This window comes from Manis pentadactyla, chromosome 4 (assembly GCF_030020395.1).
Source record: "Manis pentadactyla isolate mManPen7 chromosome 4, mManPen7.hap1, whole genome shotgun sequence".
Lineage (NCBI taxonomy): Eukaryota > Metazoa > Chordata > Mammalia > Pholidota > Manidae > Manis > Manis pentadactyla.
Genome location: NC_080022.1, coordinates 55,521,098 through 55,537,566, shown reverse-complemented (window position 1 = coordinate 55,537,566; position 16,469 = coordinate 55,521,098). Strand labels below are relative to the sequence as shown.

At 35.0% G+C, this 16,469-nt stretch overlaps 1 protein-coding gene across 6 annotated transcripts in view; it reads left to right on the top strand.

Annotated features, from left to right (window-relative positions):
* Positions 1-15,950, top strand: part of DNAI4 (dynein axonemal intermediate chain 4) — a 110,961-nt gene extending 95,011 nt beyond the window's left edge. For 5 of the 6 annotated variants that reach the window (XM_057500305.1, XM_057500303.1, XM_057500302.1 and 2 more), the window contains 4 exons: positions 51-149; positions 779-1,005; positions 2,697-2,853; positions 14,627-15,950. In XM_057500305.1, the coding sequence (XP_057356288.1) occupies positions 51-149; positions 779-1,005; positions 2,697-2,853; positions 14,627-14,677 (534 nt within the window). In that variant the 3' untranslated portion in view covers positions 14,678-15,950. The remainder of the gene's footprint in view (positions 1-50; positions 150-778; positions 1,006-2,696; positions 2,854-14,626) is intronic. The other variant, XM_057500301.1, reaches the window with a different exon arrangement.
* Positions 15,951-16,469: the final 519 nt, after the last annotated feature.

Below are 16,469 nucleotides of genomic sequence, written 5' to 3'. Positions count from 1 at the left end.
TTTATATACTGTATCACAAACCAACATATTTTGGTTGTTATGTGTTATAGGACACAAATATCTATTTGGCTGGCACTGAAGAAGGTAATATTCACAAGTGTTCTTGTTCATATAATGAACAATACCTAGATACCTACAGAGGACATAAGGTTAGTTTAATTATAGTAGGTATGGAAATTTTATCATATAATATTTTTGTAGAAATATTATCATTATGCATAGTATTTTTAACATGTATAAATTTACAACTGCAGTTAAAAATATCAACTTGAATTAAGTGCTTTCTTATATAGAAACCATGATAATGTGTGGGGCATTTTATTTGACTTCTAGATATCCTCGATTTCTTCTTGCAAGTTATGGAAGTCATAGTTTCACTTGTTTCTGAAAGACTGTTTATGATGATTGCAAAGTAAAATTGTCTTCAGTGCATGCATACCTATTCTCTATATCTTTTATTATTGTCGTGTGTGTTTTCTTCATTTTCCCCCTAATTTCTGTTTTTTCATCTTAATCTTCTTAATTTTTTGCAGCAAATAAGTATAATGTGTATTAATATTGAGTATTATAGCAACTGTATTTTTAAGTTTCTGTATAGCATAACTTAGGAAAGATTCAATTTTTGACCTTACCCTCAGCTAGACTAATACCCACACAATAATACATGGTGCATAAATCTTCTAGAAATCTTTGCATTTTTAATTTGTTGGTCAAGTTTGAAGTATAAGATATTAAATACTATTAATCTATCTATTTTAATTCCTTTTTCTAATTCTAGGGTCCAGTGTATAAAATAGCATGGAATCCATTTTGTCATGATGTATTCTTAAGCTCTTCTGCAGATTGGGGTGTTATTATATGGCAACAGGAAAATCCCAAGCCATTTTTAAGTTTTTATCCAACTACTTATGTTGTTTATGATGTTACCTGGTCTCCAAAATCATCCTACATATTTGCAGCTGCAAATGAAAACAGAGTGGAGATTTGGGACCTTCATATTAGCACGTAAGTGTTATATTTTTTCTTGGGGATTTTTCTAATAGAAGCAGTTCAAACTAAATGATACCTGATAGTTTTGACACTGGTTAGAGAGAAATGTAGTTCTTTAAAACAAGTAATAGTTTATATTGTGAGTCTTTAATGAATAAAGATATAAGCCAGATGCTATATTTACTTATAACCATATATATTTTTTTAAATATTTGAATGAAAATAGGCTATTTTACTTATCTCCTCTAACTTCTATGGGCTAGTGTAGGATATTAAAACTACCTAGAATTATTTTCCAGTGCCTGGTTTATAGATGAATACAGAGAAGTAGCTAATTGTTTTTAACTAGAGATTTTCTACAATAAAATAAAGGGAACAAAACTAATGATTTTTTTACAATGTTTACTTATTCTCTTACCTTGTTTCAAAAGATTTTAGAAGTAGCATGCATTTAATTAAAAATTTTGATTTAAGGTGGTATACCAAAGTTATTAGAGTGTCATCAAGACCCATCCTGTTTTACTATGGAAATTTATACAATGTTGGAATAGAGTGTTTAATAATTCTATTTCTTCAGTTGGAAAACATTGTAGATTATTATGCTAATTAGCAGAAGTAGCAAGGAAATATGTTCTTGTTTAAACTGAATAATATAACATTTAATGGGCTTATTCTTAATGGCAAAACTTTTTCCTACAAGTTAATAATGTAGTAGCTTAAAAATTTTGTGATAGCTTGTTCTATAAAGCAGTTTGAACCAAAATCAAGGATGAATCAGAAAGCAATTTATTTTTTAGTGTGAGATGACTAATGTATAAAATGGCTATGTAAATGGTCCCACCTCTGATTTTAATTTACCTGGTAAACTGAAATTCCTAGAACAACATTTCTTGAGAAATATTCAAGTTTCTGCTTCTTTTATTTTTTAAGGGCATTGGTGGATTGCTTTGGATGACCAAGAATAGGAAAAGTTCTTCAAAATATTATTTTACATTCCAGAGGTTCACTTGGATCAAAACATCCTCTGTTAAGAGACATTTATTACTTAAGGAGTTGTATTAGTCAGGGTTCTCCAGAGAAACAAAACTGAGAAGGAGAGAGAGTGGGAGGATTTATTTTAAAGATTTGGATCATTATGATTATAGAGCCTGGAAAATCTCAAGTCTGCATGGCAAGCTAACAGGCTGGAATTCCCATCAGGAGTCCATCCTGTAGTCTTCAGTCTGAAGGCAGGCTTTTATTCTATTTTGGAATCTTTTCTCATAAGGCCTTCAAAAAATTGAGTGAAGCCTACCCACATCATGGAGGGTAATCATCTTTATTTAAAATTATACTAATTTCAATGTTAATCACACCTAAGAAAATAACTTCACAACACTGTAAAATCTGGTACCTGACAAAACAACTGAGTACCATGGTCTAGCCAAGTTAATACAGGAAATTAACATTACAAGAGTTTAAACTTAGGAGTTCACATATTAATTGTGAATTGCTTTAATTTATCTAGGTGAAATTTGTTCATTAAAGGACTGAAGGTTTGACTGAATAAGAAGTTAGAAGCAGTTACTTTGATTTTGGAAAAATGGGAAGAAGTTTCTGGTTTTTGTTACATGAAATCACAATAAATACATGGACTTTTCTAAATCTGTGTATAAAAAGGACACATTAGCAACAACTGAATTTACAAATAAAATATTTCATTACAGCTTGGACCCTCTGATTGTGAATGTTGCTAACCCTGGAATCAAGTTCACAACTGTTCTTTTTGCCAAACAAACAGATTGCCTTCTAGTGGGAGACAGTGATGGACAGGTTGTTGTGTATGAACTACGAAATATGCCCACTGCTTTGGAATCTGCCCGGGTAAGACTCAAAAGTCAAAACTGTATGTCATTTTATGGTTTTTTCTCAGATGTAACTTTGTGTCATGCAGTGACTTACATTTTTTTAAATATCTGAAGCATGGTACAATGGAAAGAACTTAAAAATCCCAAGAGTTGTTAGCTTCTATGCATGGTACATAGTAGGTTTATTTTCCTTATGTCTTGCACATATATACCAGGAGACAGGTATAAGGTATCAATGTAAGGTAGGTTTTTTCTTTTTTTCCAATGTAAGGTAGGTTTTTTCTTTATCTATAAAATGAGAATAATAATGTTGAGCATAATAATGATAAGGGTTATGTGGATGAACTTAATATTGTACCTAATATATGATTGAGGCTTAATAAGTGTTAAATACAGCTGAAGAAGTTTACTGCAAATATTCATACACTTCATTTTGATGAGAAATTAATATCACTAGGTGCTCATTATTTTTAAGATAGCTTTTTTTTTTCTTTTTGCCTGACTTTTTTTTTTTTTGAGAGGGCATCTCTCATATTTATTGATCATATGGTTGTTAACAACAATAAAATTCTGTATATGGGACTCAATTCACAATCAATAATCAACCCCAAGCCTAATTCTCAACAGTCTCCAATCTTCTGAAGCATAACGAACAAGTTTTTACATGGTGAACAAGTTCTTACATAGTGAATAAGTTCTTACATGGTGAACAGTGCAAGAGCAGTCATCACAGAAACTTTAGGTTTTGATCACACATCATGAACTATAAACAATCAGGTCAATTATGATTATTCGTTTGATTTTTATACTTGATTTATATGTGAATCCCACATTTCTCCCTTATTATTATTATTATTATTATTTTTAAATAAAATGCTGAAGTGATAGGTAAATGCAAGATAAAAGTAGAAAACATAGTTTAGTGCTGTAAGAGGGCAAATGTAGATGATCAGGTGTGTGCCTATAGACTAAGTATTAATCCAAGCTAGACAAGGGCAACAAAACATCCACGGGTGCAGAAGATTTCTCTCAAAACAGGGGGGGTGAGGTTCTAAGCCTCACCTCTGTTGATCCCCAATTTCTCACCTGATGGCCCCCCTGCGACTGTGCCTGTCTTAGGTTGTTCCTCCCTTGAGGAATCTTACCCGTCTCTGGCTAACCAGTCATCTTCCGGGGCCATACAGGGAAATGTAAAGTTGGTAAGTGAGAGAGAAGCAATATTGTTTGAAAAGGTTAGCTTTTTACTTTTTTGCAGATTTATGCCCTGTGGCTTCTATGCCCAGCATTTGTCTTGTGGTATCTTTACCACTTGGAAGAATTATGATACTCGGTAATTTCGATATGAGGCATGAATTCTACTAAGGGGTTGTAATTATGAAGGAAGAAGAGAAGCTATAGAAGTAGGAGACAGAAGAAAACATGGGAAGATTCATTATTTCTTTGATATATCTTCTTGTAGTGTAACATAAGCGTGTATAGGTTTTAAATTACTAATTAAATTGCATGCACACATTAACATAATAGGAATACAGCTACATAACCAAAGCATACCTGTAATTACCAGCCATAGCCAGTGAAACCAAGAAAACCAGTCAGGCACCCTAGGCATTTGTGAAAACTTATCAATGATATGATGGATATTGTCTAACTGAATTTGAATAGTTCGAGAAAAAAAAATCAGACAAATTAAAACAACACATTCCTGGGAACTGTTCACATCCCATATGATCTTTTAACAGTAGATAGGCTATAGTCGCAAGATTTTGGAGCGCTGCAGCTTGCACTTCTCCTAATTCTTGGTTGAGTTCTGACAGTATAGATCCAGTCAAATTTGTTGTTTTACTGTATGCACAGGCCAGCTTAGATATCTCCTTCTTCATTCCAATGGCAAGTCCAGGAACCGGTGGGATGAATGCAGCTACAACTGCAACAGCACCAGGATCTTTGTTGAAGTTTTTTGATGATCATCTTCTGGAATGACTCTTCCAGAGAATGTTGATGTTGGAAGTTCTTCTTCATATTGTATCTTAATTCGTTTTCTGGGTAGCCAAATTAGGCTTTGATCCTCTGTATAAACACAAACAAACCCTTTGCCCACACTTTGATATGCCCTTTATACCATTGTGAAGAACTTATTGGAGATCACCACACAGGAACTGCTTTTTTTTTTTTTAAGAGAAAGGAATATTATCAGAAAAATGTACTTCCATAGCTGATCATCTGACACCCTTTAATTGATCAAAATTAAGGATATTTAAAGCATGCATTAATCGGTGATTTGCAGTTAGTTTTCTATCAAGGAGTAATCCCCCTATTCTTTATTTTCTTTTTTTTTTTGTTATCATTAATCTACAATTACATGAAGAACATTATGTTTACTAGGCTCTCCCCATACCAGGTCCCCCCCACAAACCCCCTTACAGTCACTGTCCATCAGCATAGCAAAATGTTGTATAATCACTACTTGTCTTCTCTGTGTTGTACATCCCTCCCCTTTATCCCACCACCCCCATTATGCATGCTAATCATAATACCCCCTTTTTCCTTCCCCCCCCTTATGCCTCCCTACCCACCCATCCTCCCCAGTCCATTTCCCTTTGATACCTGTTAGTCCATTCTTGGGTTCTGTGATTCTGCTGCTGTTTTGTTCCTTCAGTTTTTCCTTTGTTCTTATACTCCACAGATGAGAGAAATCATTTGGTATTTCTCTTTCTCTGCTTGGCTTATTTCACTGAGCATAATACCCTCTAGTTTCATCCATGTTGTTGCAAATGGTAGGATTTGTTTTCTGCTTATGGCTGAATAATATTCCATTGTGTATATGTACCACATCTTCTTAATCCATTCATCTACTGATGGACACTTAGGTTGCTTCCAATTCTTGGCTATAGTAAATAGTGCTGCGACAAACATAGGAGTGCATCTGTCTTTTTCAAACTTGAGTGCTGCATTCTTAGGGTAAATTCCTAGGAGTGGAATTCCTGGATCAAATGGTAAGTCTATTTTGAGCATTTTGAGGAACCTCCATACTGCTTTCCACAATGGTTGAACTAACTTACATTCCCACCAGCAGTGTAGGAGGGTTCCCCTTTCTCCACAACCTCGCCAACATTTGTTGTTGTTTGTCTTTTGGATGGTAGCCATCCTTACTGGTGTGAGGTGATACCTCATTGTGGTTTTAATTTGCATTTCTCTGATAATTAGTGATGTGGAGCATCTTTTCACGTGTCTGTTGGCCATCTGTATTTCTTTTTTGGAGAACTGTCTGTTCAGTTCCTCTGCCCATTTTTTAATTGGATTATTTGTTTTTTGTTTGTTGAGGTGGGTGAGCTCTTTGTATATTTTGGACGTCAAGCCTTTATCAGATCTGTCATTTTCAAATGTATTCTCCCATACTGTAGGGTACCTTTTTGTTCTATTGATGGTGTCTTTTGCTGTACAGAAGCTTTTCAGCTTAATATAGTCCCACTTGTTCATTTTTGCTGTTGTTTTCCTTGCCCAGGGAGATGACATGTTCAAGAAGAGGTCACTCATGTTTATGTCTAAGAAGTTTTTGCCTATGTTTTTTTCTAACAGTTTTATGGTTTCGTGACTTACATTCAGGCCTTTGATCCATTTTGAATTTACTTTTGTGTATGGGATTAGGCAATGGTCCAGTTTCATTATCCTACATGTAGCTGTCCAGTTTTGCCAGCACCATCTGTTGAAGAGACTGTCATTTCGCCATTGTATGTCCATGGCTCCTTTATCAAATATTAATTGACCATATATGTTTGGGTTAATGTCTGGAGTCTCTAATCTGTTCCACTGGTCTGTGGCTCAGTACCAAATTGTTTTGATTACTATGGCTTTGTAGTAGAGCTTGAAGTTGGGGAGTGAGATCCCCCCTACTTTATTCTTCTTTCTCAGGATTGCTTTGGCTATTCGGGGTCTTTGGTGTTTCCATATGAATTTTTGAACTATTTGTTCCAGTTCATTGAAGAATGTTGCTGGTAATTTGATAGGGATTGCATCAATCTGTATATTGCTTTGGGCAGGATGGCCATTTTGACGATATTAATTCTTCCTAGCCACGAGCATGGGATGTGTTTCCATTTCTTAGTGTCCCCTTTAATTTCTCTTAAGAGTGACTTGTAGTTTTCAGGGTATAGGTCTTTCACTTCTTTGGTTAGGTTTATTCCTAAGTATTTTATTTTTTTTGATGGAATTGTTTTCCTGATTTCTCTTTCTATTGGTTCATTGTTAGTATATAGGAAAGCCACAGATTTCTGTGTGTTAATTTTGTATCCTGCAACTTTGCTGTATTCTGATATCAGTTCTAGTAGTTTTGGGGTGGAGTCTTTAGGGTTTTTTATGTACAATATCATGTCATCTGCAAATAGTGACGGTTTAACTTCATCTTTACCAATCTGGATTCCTTGTATTTCTTTGTTTTGTCTGATTGCCGTGGCTAGGACCTCCAGTACTATGTTAAATAACAGTGGTGAGAGTGGGCATCCCTGTCTTGTTCCCGATCTCAGAGGAAAAGCTTTCAGCTTCTCGCTGGTCAGTATAATGTTGGCTGTGTGTTTATCATATATGGCCTTTATTATGTTAAGGTACTTGCCTTCTATACCCATTTTGCTGAGAGTTTTTATCATGAATGGATGTTGAATTTTGTCAAATGCTTTTTCAGCATCTATGGAGATGATCATGTGGTTTTTGTCTTTCTTTTTGTTGATGTGGTGGATGATGTTGATGGATTTTCGAATGTTGTATCATCCTTGCATCCCTGGGATGAATCCCACTTGGTCATGGTGTATGATCCTTTTGATATGTTTTTGAATTTGGTTTGCTAATATTTTGTTGAGTATTTTTGCATCTACATTCATCAGGGATATTGGTCTGTAATTTTCTTTTTTGGTGGGGTCTTTGCCTGGTTTTGGTATTAGGGCAATGTTGACTTCTTAGAATGAGTTTGGGAGTATTCCCTCCTCTTCTATTTTTTGGAAAACTTTAAGGAGAATGGGTATTATGTCTTCTCTGTGTGTCTGATAAAATTCCGAGGTAAATCCGTCTGGCCCGGGGGTTTTGTTCTTGGGTAGTTTTTGGATTACTGTTTCAATTTCTTTGCTCGTAATTGGTTTGTTTAACTTCTGTGTTTCTTCCTTGGTCAGTCTTGGAAGGTTGTATTTTTCTAGGAAGTTGCCCATTTTTTTCTAGGTTTTCCAGCTTGTTGGCATATAGGTTTTCATAGTAGTCTTTAATAATTCTTTGTATTTCTATGGAGTCTGTCGTGATTTTTCCGTTCTCATTTCTGATTCTGTTGATTTGTGTTGATTCTCTTTTTCTCTTAATAAGTTTGGCTAAAGGCTTATCTATTTTGTTTATTTTCCCAAAGAACCAGCTTTTGGTTTCATTGATTTTTGCCATTGTTTTATTCTTCTCAATTTTGTTTATTTCTTCTCTGATCTTTATTATGTCCCTCCTGCTGACTTTAGGCCTCATTTGTTCTTCTTTTTCCAGTTTCGATAATTGTGATATCAGACTATTCATTTGGGATTGTTCTTCCTTCTTCAAGTGTGCCTGGATCGCTATATACTTTCCTCTTAAGACTGCTTTCGCTGTGTCCCACAGAAGTTGGGGCTTTGTTTTGTTGTTGTCATTTGTTTCTATATATTCCTTGATCTCTATTTTAATTTGTTCGTTGATCCATTGATTATTTAGGAGCATGTTGTTAAGCCTCCATGTGTTTGTGACCCTTTTTGTTTTCTTTGTAGAATTTATTTCTAGTTTTATATACCTTTGTGGTCTGAAAAGTTGGTTGGTTGAATTTCAATATTTTGGAATTTACTGAGGCTCTTTTTGTGAGCTAGTATGTGGTCTATTCTGGAGAATGTTCCATGTGCACTTGAGAAGAATGTATATCCTGTTGCTTTTGGATGTAGAGTTCTATAGAGGTCTATTAGGTCCATCTGTTCTACTGTGTTGTTCAGTGCCTCTGTGTCCTTACTTATTTTCTGCCCGTTGGATCTATCCTTTGGGGTGAGTGGTGTGTTGAAGTCTCCTAAAATGAATGCATTGTAGTCTATTTCCTCCTTTAGTTCTGTTAGTATTTGTTTCACATATGCTGGTGCTCCTGTGTTGGGTGCATATATATTTAGAATGGTTATATCCTCTTGTTGGACTGAGCCCTTTATCATTATGTAATGTCCTTCTTTATCTTTTGTTACTTTCTTTGTTTTGAAGTCTATTTTGTCTGATATTAGTACTGCAACCCCTGCTTTCTTCTCGCTGTTGTTTGCCTGAAATATGTTTTTCCATCCCTTGACTTTTAGTCTGTGCATGTCTTTGGGCTTGAGGTGAGTTTCTTGTAAGCAGCATATAGATGGGTCTTGCTTTTTTATCCGTTCTATTACTCTGTGTCTTTTGATTGGTGCATTCAGTCCATTTACATTTAGGGTGACTATTGAAAGATATGTACTTATTGCCATTGCAGGCTTTGGATTCGTGGTTACCAAAGGTTCAAGGGTAGCCTCTTTAGTATCTTACTGCCTAACTTAGCTCGCTTATTGAGCTGTTATATACACTGTCCGGAGATTCTTTTCTTCTCTTCCTTCTTATTCCTCCTCCTCCATTCTTTATATGTTGGTTGTTTTATTCTGTGCTCTTTCGTGTTTCCTTTAACTGCTTTTAGTGGGTAGTGGATTTTATTTTTTTGCCTTTAGTTAGTATTTGGTTGGTCTGCTTTCTTTGCTGTGATTTTATTTTCTCTGGTGACATCTGTTTAGTTTTAGGAGTGCTCCTGTCTAGAACAGTCCCTCTAAAATACCCTATAGAGGTGGTTTGTGGGAGGCAAATTCCCTCAACTTTTGCTTGTCTGGGAATTGTTTAATCCCTCCATCATATTTAAATGATAATTGTGCTGGATACAGTATCCTTGGTTTAAGGCCCTTCTGTTTCATTGCATTAAATATATCATGCCATTCTCTTCTGGCCTGTAGGGTTTCTGTCGAGAAGTCTGATGTTAGCCTGATGGGTTTTCCTTTATAGGTGACCTTTTTCTCTCTAGCTGCCTTTAAAACTCTTTCCTTGTCCTTGATCTTTGTCATTTTAATTATTATGTATCTTGGTGTTGTCCTCCTTGGGTCCTTTCTGTTGGGAGTTCTGTGTATTTCCATGGTCTGTTCAATTATTTCCTCTCCCAGTTTGGGGAAGTTTTCAGCAATTATTTCTTTAAAGACACTTTCTATCCCTTTTTCTCTCTTCTTCTTCTTCTGGTACCCCTATAATACAGATATTGTTCCTTTTGGATTGGTCCCACAGTTCTCTTAATATTGTTTCATTCCTGGAGTTCCTTTTATCTCTCTCTATGTCAGCTTCTATGCATTCCTGTTCTCTGGTTTTTATTCCATCAATGGCCTCTTGCATCCTATCCATTCTGCTCATAAATCCTTCCAGGGTTTGTTTCATTTCTGTAATCTCTTTCCTGGCATCTGTAATCTCCCTCCGGACTTCATCCCTTAGTTCTTGTATATTTCTCTGCATCTCTGTCAGCATGTTTATGATTTTTATTTTGAATTCTTTTTTAGGAAGACTGGTTAGGTCTGTCTCCTTATCTGGTGTTGTCTCTGTGATCTTTGTCTGTAATTTTGCCTTTTCATGGTAATAGAGATAGTTTGCAGAGCTGGCACGAGTGACGGCTGGAAGAAATTCCCTTCTTGTTGGTTTGTGGCCTTCCTTTCCTGGGAGAACAGCGACCTCTAGTGGCTTGTGCTGGGCAGCTGAGCACAGAAAGGGCTTCTGATTCTTGCCTGGCTGCTATGGAGTTTATCTCCGCTGTTGCTGTGGGCGTGGCCTGCCTCGGACCGCTGCTCTGAAATGGAGCCATGTTGGAGGGGTAACGGCCGGAGGCTATTTATCTCCATGGGGGTCCTCCGTGCTCCCTGCTGTCCAGGGGGTTAGAGTGCCCAGAGATCCCCAGATTCCCTGCTGCTGTACTAAGTGTCCCGGGACGTTTCCGTCCAGTTTTGGGGTCCCTGTCCCTTTAAGACTTCCAAAAACACTCGCCAAAAAAAAAAAAAATATATATATATATATATTGAATAAATAAATAAATAAATAAATAAAAGCCCCTCGCTTTTCTTTGTCCCCGGGCGCCAGCCTCAGGGACCCGCTCACAGGTCTTGCTGTCCTGTTTCCCTAGTATCCAGGACCCCACGCATGCACTGTGTCTGCGCTCTGGTCTGGATGGCTGGGGCTGGGTGTTTAGCAGTCCTGGGCTCCCTCTCCCTCCCCGCTCCGACTCCTCTCCTAACGCCGGGAGCTAGGGGGAGGGGCGCTCGGTTCCGCCGGGCTGGGGCTTGTATCTTACACCCTTTGCGAGGCGCTGGGTTCTCGCAGGTGTGGATGTGGTCTGGATGTTGTCCTGTGTCCTCTGGTCTCTATTCTAGGAAGAGTTGTCTTTGTTGTATTTTCATAAATATATGTGGTTTTGGGAGGAGATTTCAGCTGCTCTACTCACGCCGCCATCTTGTCTCTTCTGCCTGACTTTTAAATAGCTGATTTTTACCATTTATACAGTTTCAATAAATATCCATTTCTAGTAACTTTTCTGTAGTTTAGAAATTCCAATGAGTTTCCTGGGCTAAGATCAATAGGCTGGCAGGAACATGATTTTTACCTGTGGCTGTAAAGGAAAATCCATTTTCTTGCTTTTTCCCTCTTCTAAAGGCTGGATCACATCCTCAAGTGCTCCAACCCTCCCAACTTCTCTCTCACTCTGACTCTTAAGATAGCTTTTTAAATTTTGTTTCTTATGTTTAATTGCTGTTTTAAGAAATAATTGCTAAATATTACCAGACTGTATATGAATATGATAAACATGTTTAAAATATTTAAAATATGCACAAATCAATAAGAAAGAAAAACACTAAGACTCTAAGAGAAGAGTGGGTAATGGTCAGGAACAGTTGGGTCACTTGGGACAAGAATATGTATGACTGCCATGATGAGTCTGATCTTTGTTCTACAGAAAATGGAAAGCTGTGTAGTGTTAATGATTCTAGAGCCAACATAGTGGGAAAAAAATTAAATTAGATCCTTGTCTCACATTTTATACAATGGTAAACTCCAAATGGATTAAAGACCATGAAAAATAAAACAAAACTACTAGAACAAAATATAAGGTAACATCTCAACAATCTAAGGGCAAGGATAGATTTTTAAAAAGACCAAAAAGTACCCCAACTTTTTCAATGTTTTTCCTGTTTCCTTATCATTAAAATGGGTATGATATTGGTACCAGCATCAAAGGTTGTTAGAAAAATTGAGTTAATAGGTACAAAGTGGTTAGAATTCTTACTGGCACATAGTAAGCTCTCAAAAATTTCAATAGTTTTTGCATGATTATTATCTGAAAATTAACATTTTCTGTTAGGATTCCATATGCCAATTAAAGAAATATATTAGAATTAGAAATTTCCAAGATATAGAAAAGACATTTAATAGCCAGTATGTATAAAGAACTACTACAAAACAATAAGAAAAATGCAATTATTTTAAATGGGCCAATATATAAAATATTAATTAGCAAGAGAGATAACTAGAATAGCAAATAAACCTATGAAGCAACATTCATTCTCACTAGTAATGAGGAAGTATGCAATTAAATTACACAAGATGCCAGTTCACACTGACTGGATTTATATAAATTAAAATATTAGCCAACATGAAGTATTAGCAAAATTGCATGAAGTTAGGACCTCTTATGCCAGGGTTGTGGGAATATGAATTAGTGTAGCCTTTTTGGAGAGTGATTCAATAAAACTGAAAATTCAAATACCATATAAGCCTGTGATACCATAGAGAATCTCTTGCACATATATACCAGGAGACATGTATAAGGTATCAATATAAGTTGGGTTTTTTCTTTGTTTCCTATAATGTTTCTTTTGTATATAGAGAAGCTTACTCAGTTTACTTATGTAAATGATTCATATTCAAGTATGTTATAAAAGTTAAAAAAGAAACTTAGTTCACCTTAAGCTCTTTCATTCGGGTTATATATTTTATTATTCTGTTTACAGGTCTAGAAAGTTTTAATACATACTTCTATGTGAGCTTTTATAATAATTAAATTTCTTAAATCCTTTAAATTTCATTTATAAATTTAATATATTGGATTTTTAAGTACTTCAGTTGTCTTATGGGCACACAAATATAAGACACTTAAGGAATTCTTGTTAATTTAATAATTTAAAATGTTGAATATGATGAGTCTTAAATTTCCTTAAATGTTCCAGCATTCTTTACAAATTAATAATATTTCAATCTGTGATTACAAGTCTAAATCAATTACCTAATTGCACATTTAAATTGTCATCACAAATTTTATTTGTTAGACAATCTAATATGGTGAATTCTCTTATATACAATGAATTTAAAATACCAACTATGTACAAATTCCTTAATAGAAAAAAATGTTTAAATCATCTGTTTGATTTGCTGCATTATTTCCACATCCAATTCTTATTCTTCTCAGGGTAATATTTTATTTTCCCAATAAAGAAACAAATGAACCATTCCAAGCAGTTTTGGAGATTACTTTCTCAACTGGCTGAGATGCATATTGACTATAGACATTTGAGGGGATTTTCCTTACCTACCTTTGCTGCCAGGCTGAGCCCTGCTTTACAGTTGATTCATCAGTGCCCTCCATATGGAGTGAACTCAAGGCCATGTCTCTTAAAATCTACTTAATATTACCTATGTCTTACTCCATATTCTCATGGAAGTCTACAACCCTGCCCATGTTGCTGATTGATTTCAATTTACTTACTTGATTGATTTCAATTTATTTACTGAGTAGGCACAGTGTAACAGGGTCTGTTTTAGGCACTAAGAATAAAATATTCAACAAATTACAGTAGTGATCTATTACATTTTCCCAAGTGAGAGGCTGAACTACAAACAGATGTGTTTAAGAAACAGCGTGGTAACTGATTTGGTGTGCCAGCCAGGGCTTGAAGGATGCAGAAGTGCCAAAGAGAGTATAATATAAGCTAAAAGGCAGGAACTGACTCACATAATGTTATCTAAGGTGTTTATACTCTTTAGAGTTTATAAACACTTTCACATATATTAGCTCATTTAACTTTTTTAACAGTCTTTAGAAGTGGATGTTAATAATTTTTACCATTATATATTTGAGGAAACTAAAATTTCCAGGTATCAGTGATTTTCTCAAGATCACCGTTAGTAATGATAGAGAATGCTCAGTCTTCTGCTTCCAATTCCCATCTTTTCAAAATTTATTTCTTTAAAACTCACCTACCATCTTCGGTTTCATCCTCTTTCATACGATCATTTTACTCTTTTAGTACAAAGATCATTTTTAGTAAATGAAATACAAAATCCACATAGAAATTCAGACATTCTACTCTTTCTAAATCAAGCACTGTATATACATCAGGAAAGAGCTTAAGATTACAAGTTATTTTACAGATGAGAAAACTGAGGTTTAAGCGTTATGGTTAACAGGAGCTGCCAAAGTTGTCCCTTAACGTGAAACCTCATAAAATTGGCTTTCAAACTTCATTAAAAGACTCTTTCATATGAAAGAGCAAATTTATGGTAGGAAGTAACCGTTACTATTTAAATTTACATTGGTTTGTTTCCTTTCTACAGTCTTATTGGATGCCCTTTATATGTTTATCACTGACTTATAAATTTTAAATGGCATTTTAAAGACTGCTTTACTTCTTAATTTGTATTTTATGGCATTGTAATTGCTTGACTTTTTCTTTCAGGGAAATGTAATAGATACTTTGCTTGGACCCAAATCACACCTACCAGGATAATTCATCTTTACCAATATCTTTTTTTGTTGTTGTTAAAGAAAAAAGGACAGTGCTTAATAACCAGTAGTCTGATTTGTTTGTAGTAAGCTGGGATTTCAATTTTAGAGAACAATATTTGATGTATAGCTTCCATTTCAATTTTATGTAAATTTACTGAACTTTTTTTTCAGAGATATGTGACTAGTTTGTGATCTAAGCTAATTGTAACAGCTCTGTTGGGATTTTCTTAATTTTTCAAGATACATTCCTACTTTATTTCTTAGTCATATTCCAAGTACATATAAGTACATATATATGCTTATAAAATATCCAAATAGGTTAGAAAGTTATTATTCCTGTAGAAGCAAAACTTGGAAATTGTTACTTAAACTGAAATCTTTATAAATGTTAATTACTTAAACTGAAATCTTTATAAGACAAAGTTCCATGGACTTTTAAATCTACTTTCCAAATTCTTTTTTCCAGGGTTTATCAACTCTGCAGGTATTAGTATTATGAGAATTTTGGATTCTTACACCTAAGTTTAAGTCAGAATTCTATCCTCTTAGATCTGAATGCTGAAGCTGTAGAACTTTGTTAGACTATTTGACAACCAAAAGCAGGTAGCCAATGTCAGAAATGCTAGCTTGGCCAACAGTAATCACACTTTTAAATGACTGAGAAGAGTTAGTCTAGGACACATCAGGGTACCCTCCTCTGCTTACTCAAAATCCATTCTCGGTTTTAAGCCCAGATGTACGTGTCCCAGAAAGAAAATGAAAGTTCCTGAAATACAGTTTGCATCAGGATAAAATTACTTTATGAAGGGTTCTAGAGCAAGCTTGTGGAAATGAGTGGGAGGCAAGAGCTCCTCCAAATCAGGATTGGTAAAAGTCTATTTCATGCTGTTCATTTGAACAATTTCTGGATTTTGTTAACTGACACCATAGGACAGTATGACAAATTCTATAAAGCATTCTAAGTGGAGAAGGGAGGATAAGGCATTTAAAATTCACTAAATTCTCTTAAAAAATATATCTATTAAAAACTGAGAATGGAATCAGTGGAACAGTGGGAACATCTTTTCACAAGTATCCATTTTTTGTTTAAAGGAGCCATCTGTTAAACAAAAGCAAGACAATTTTTAGATGGACTGAGACCTTAGGTCAGGTTATAAGGATTATAAATGTTCTACTGGTATAAATTATTGTGGTTCTTATCTTTGTCTTTCTGAAAGGTTGCACTTTCTGTAACACTTTGTATAACAATAAACACTTGATTTAATTGAAAAAAATGTGTTTCTTTGTATTATATATTTTGATCTTTAAAAATTTTTCATGTATTCTACTCTCATTATTCATCAGTCCTAAATGAAAAATAAAGCTATTTTATTCTTCTTGGCTTCTGATCAGGAAGCACTGAACCTATTCCATTTTACATTTCTCATCCTGATCTTGTAGGTTCTTCCATACTTTTATTTTAATTTTTTTGATTGGAATGAAGTTGATATACAATATTATGTTGATTTCAGAATTTTCCAATACTTTTAATTAGCATCTAATTTTTACTTTAAGATCCTTCACTTGGGAGTTACAAAAGGAATTCTTTTCCTGGCCTTCTAAGTTGGCTTTGAGTTCTCACTAGTAAACTCTATTCATAAAATTAAAACAAAATTTTTAAGAAAAATTTTTAGGACACTTTTAGGTTTATAACAAAATTGAAAAGGAGGTGCACAGATTTTCCATAGTCCCTGCCCCCACAAATGCTTAGCCTCCCTATTATCAGTGTCCTCCACCAGAGTGGTACATTTGTT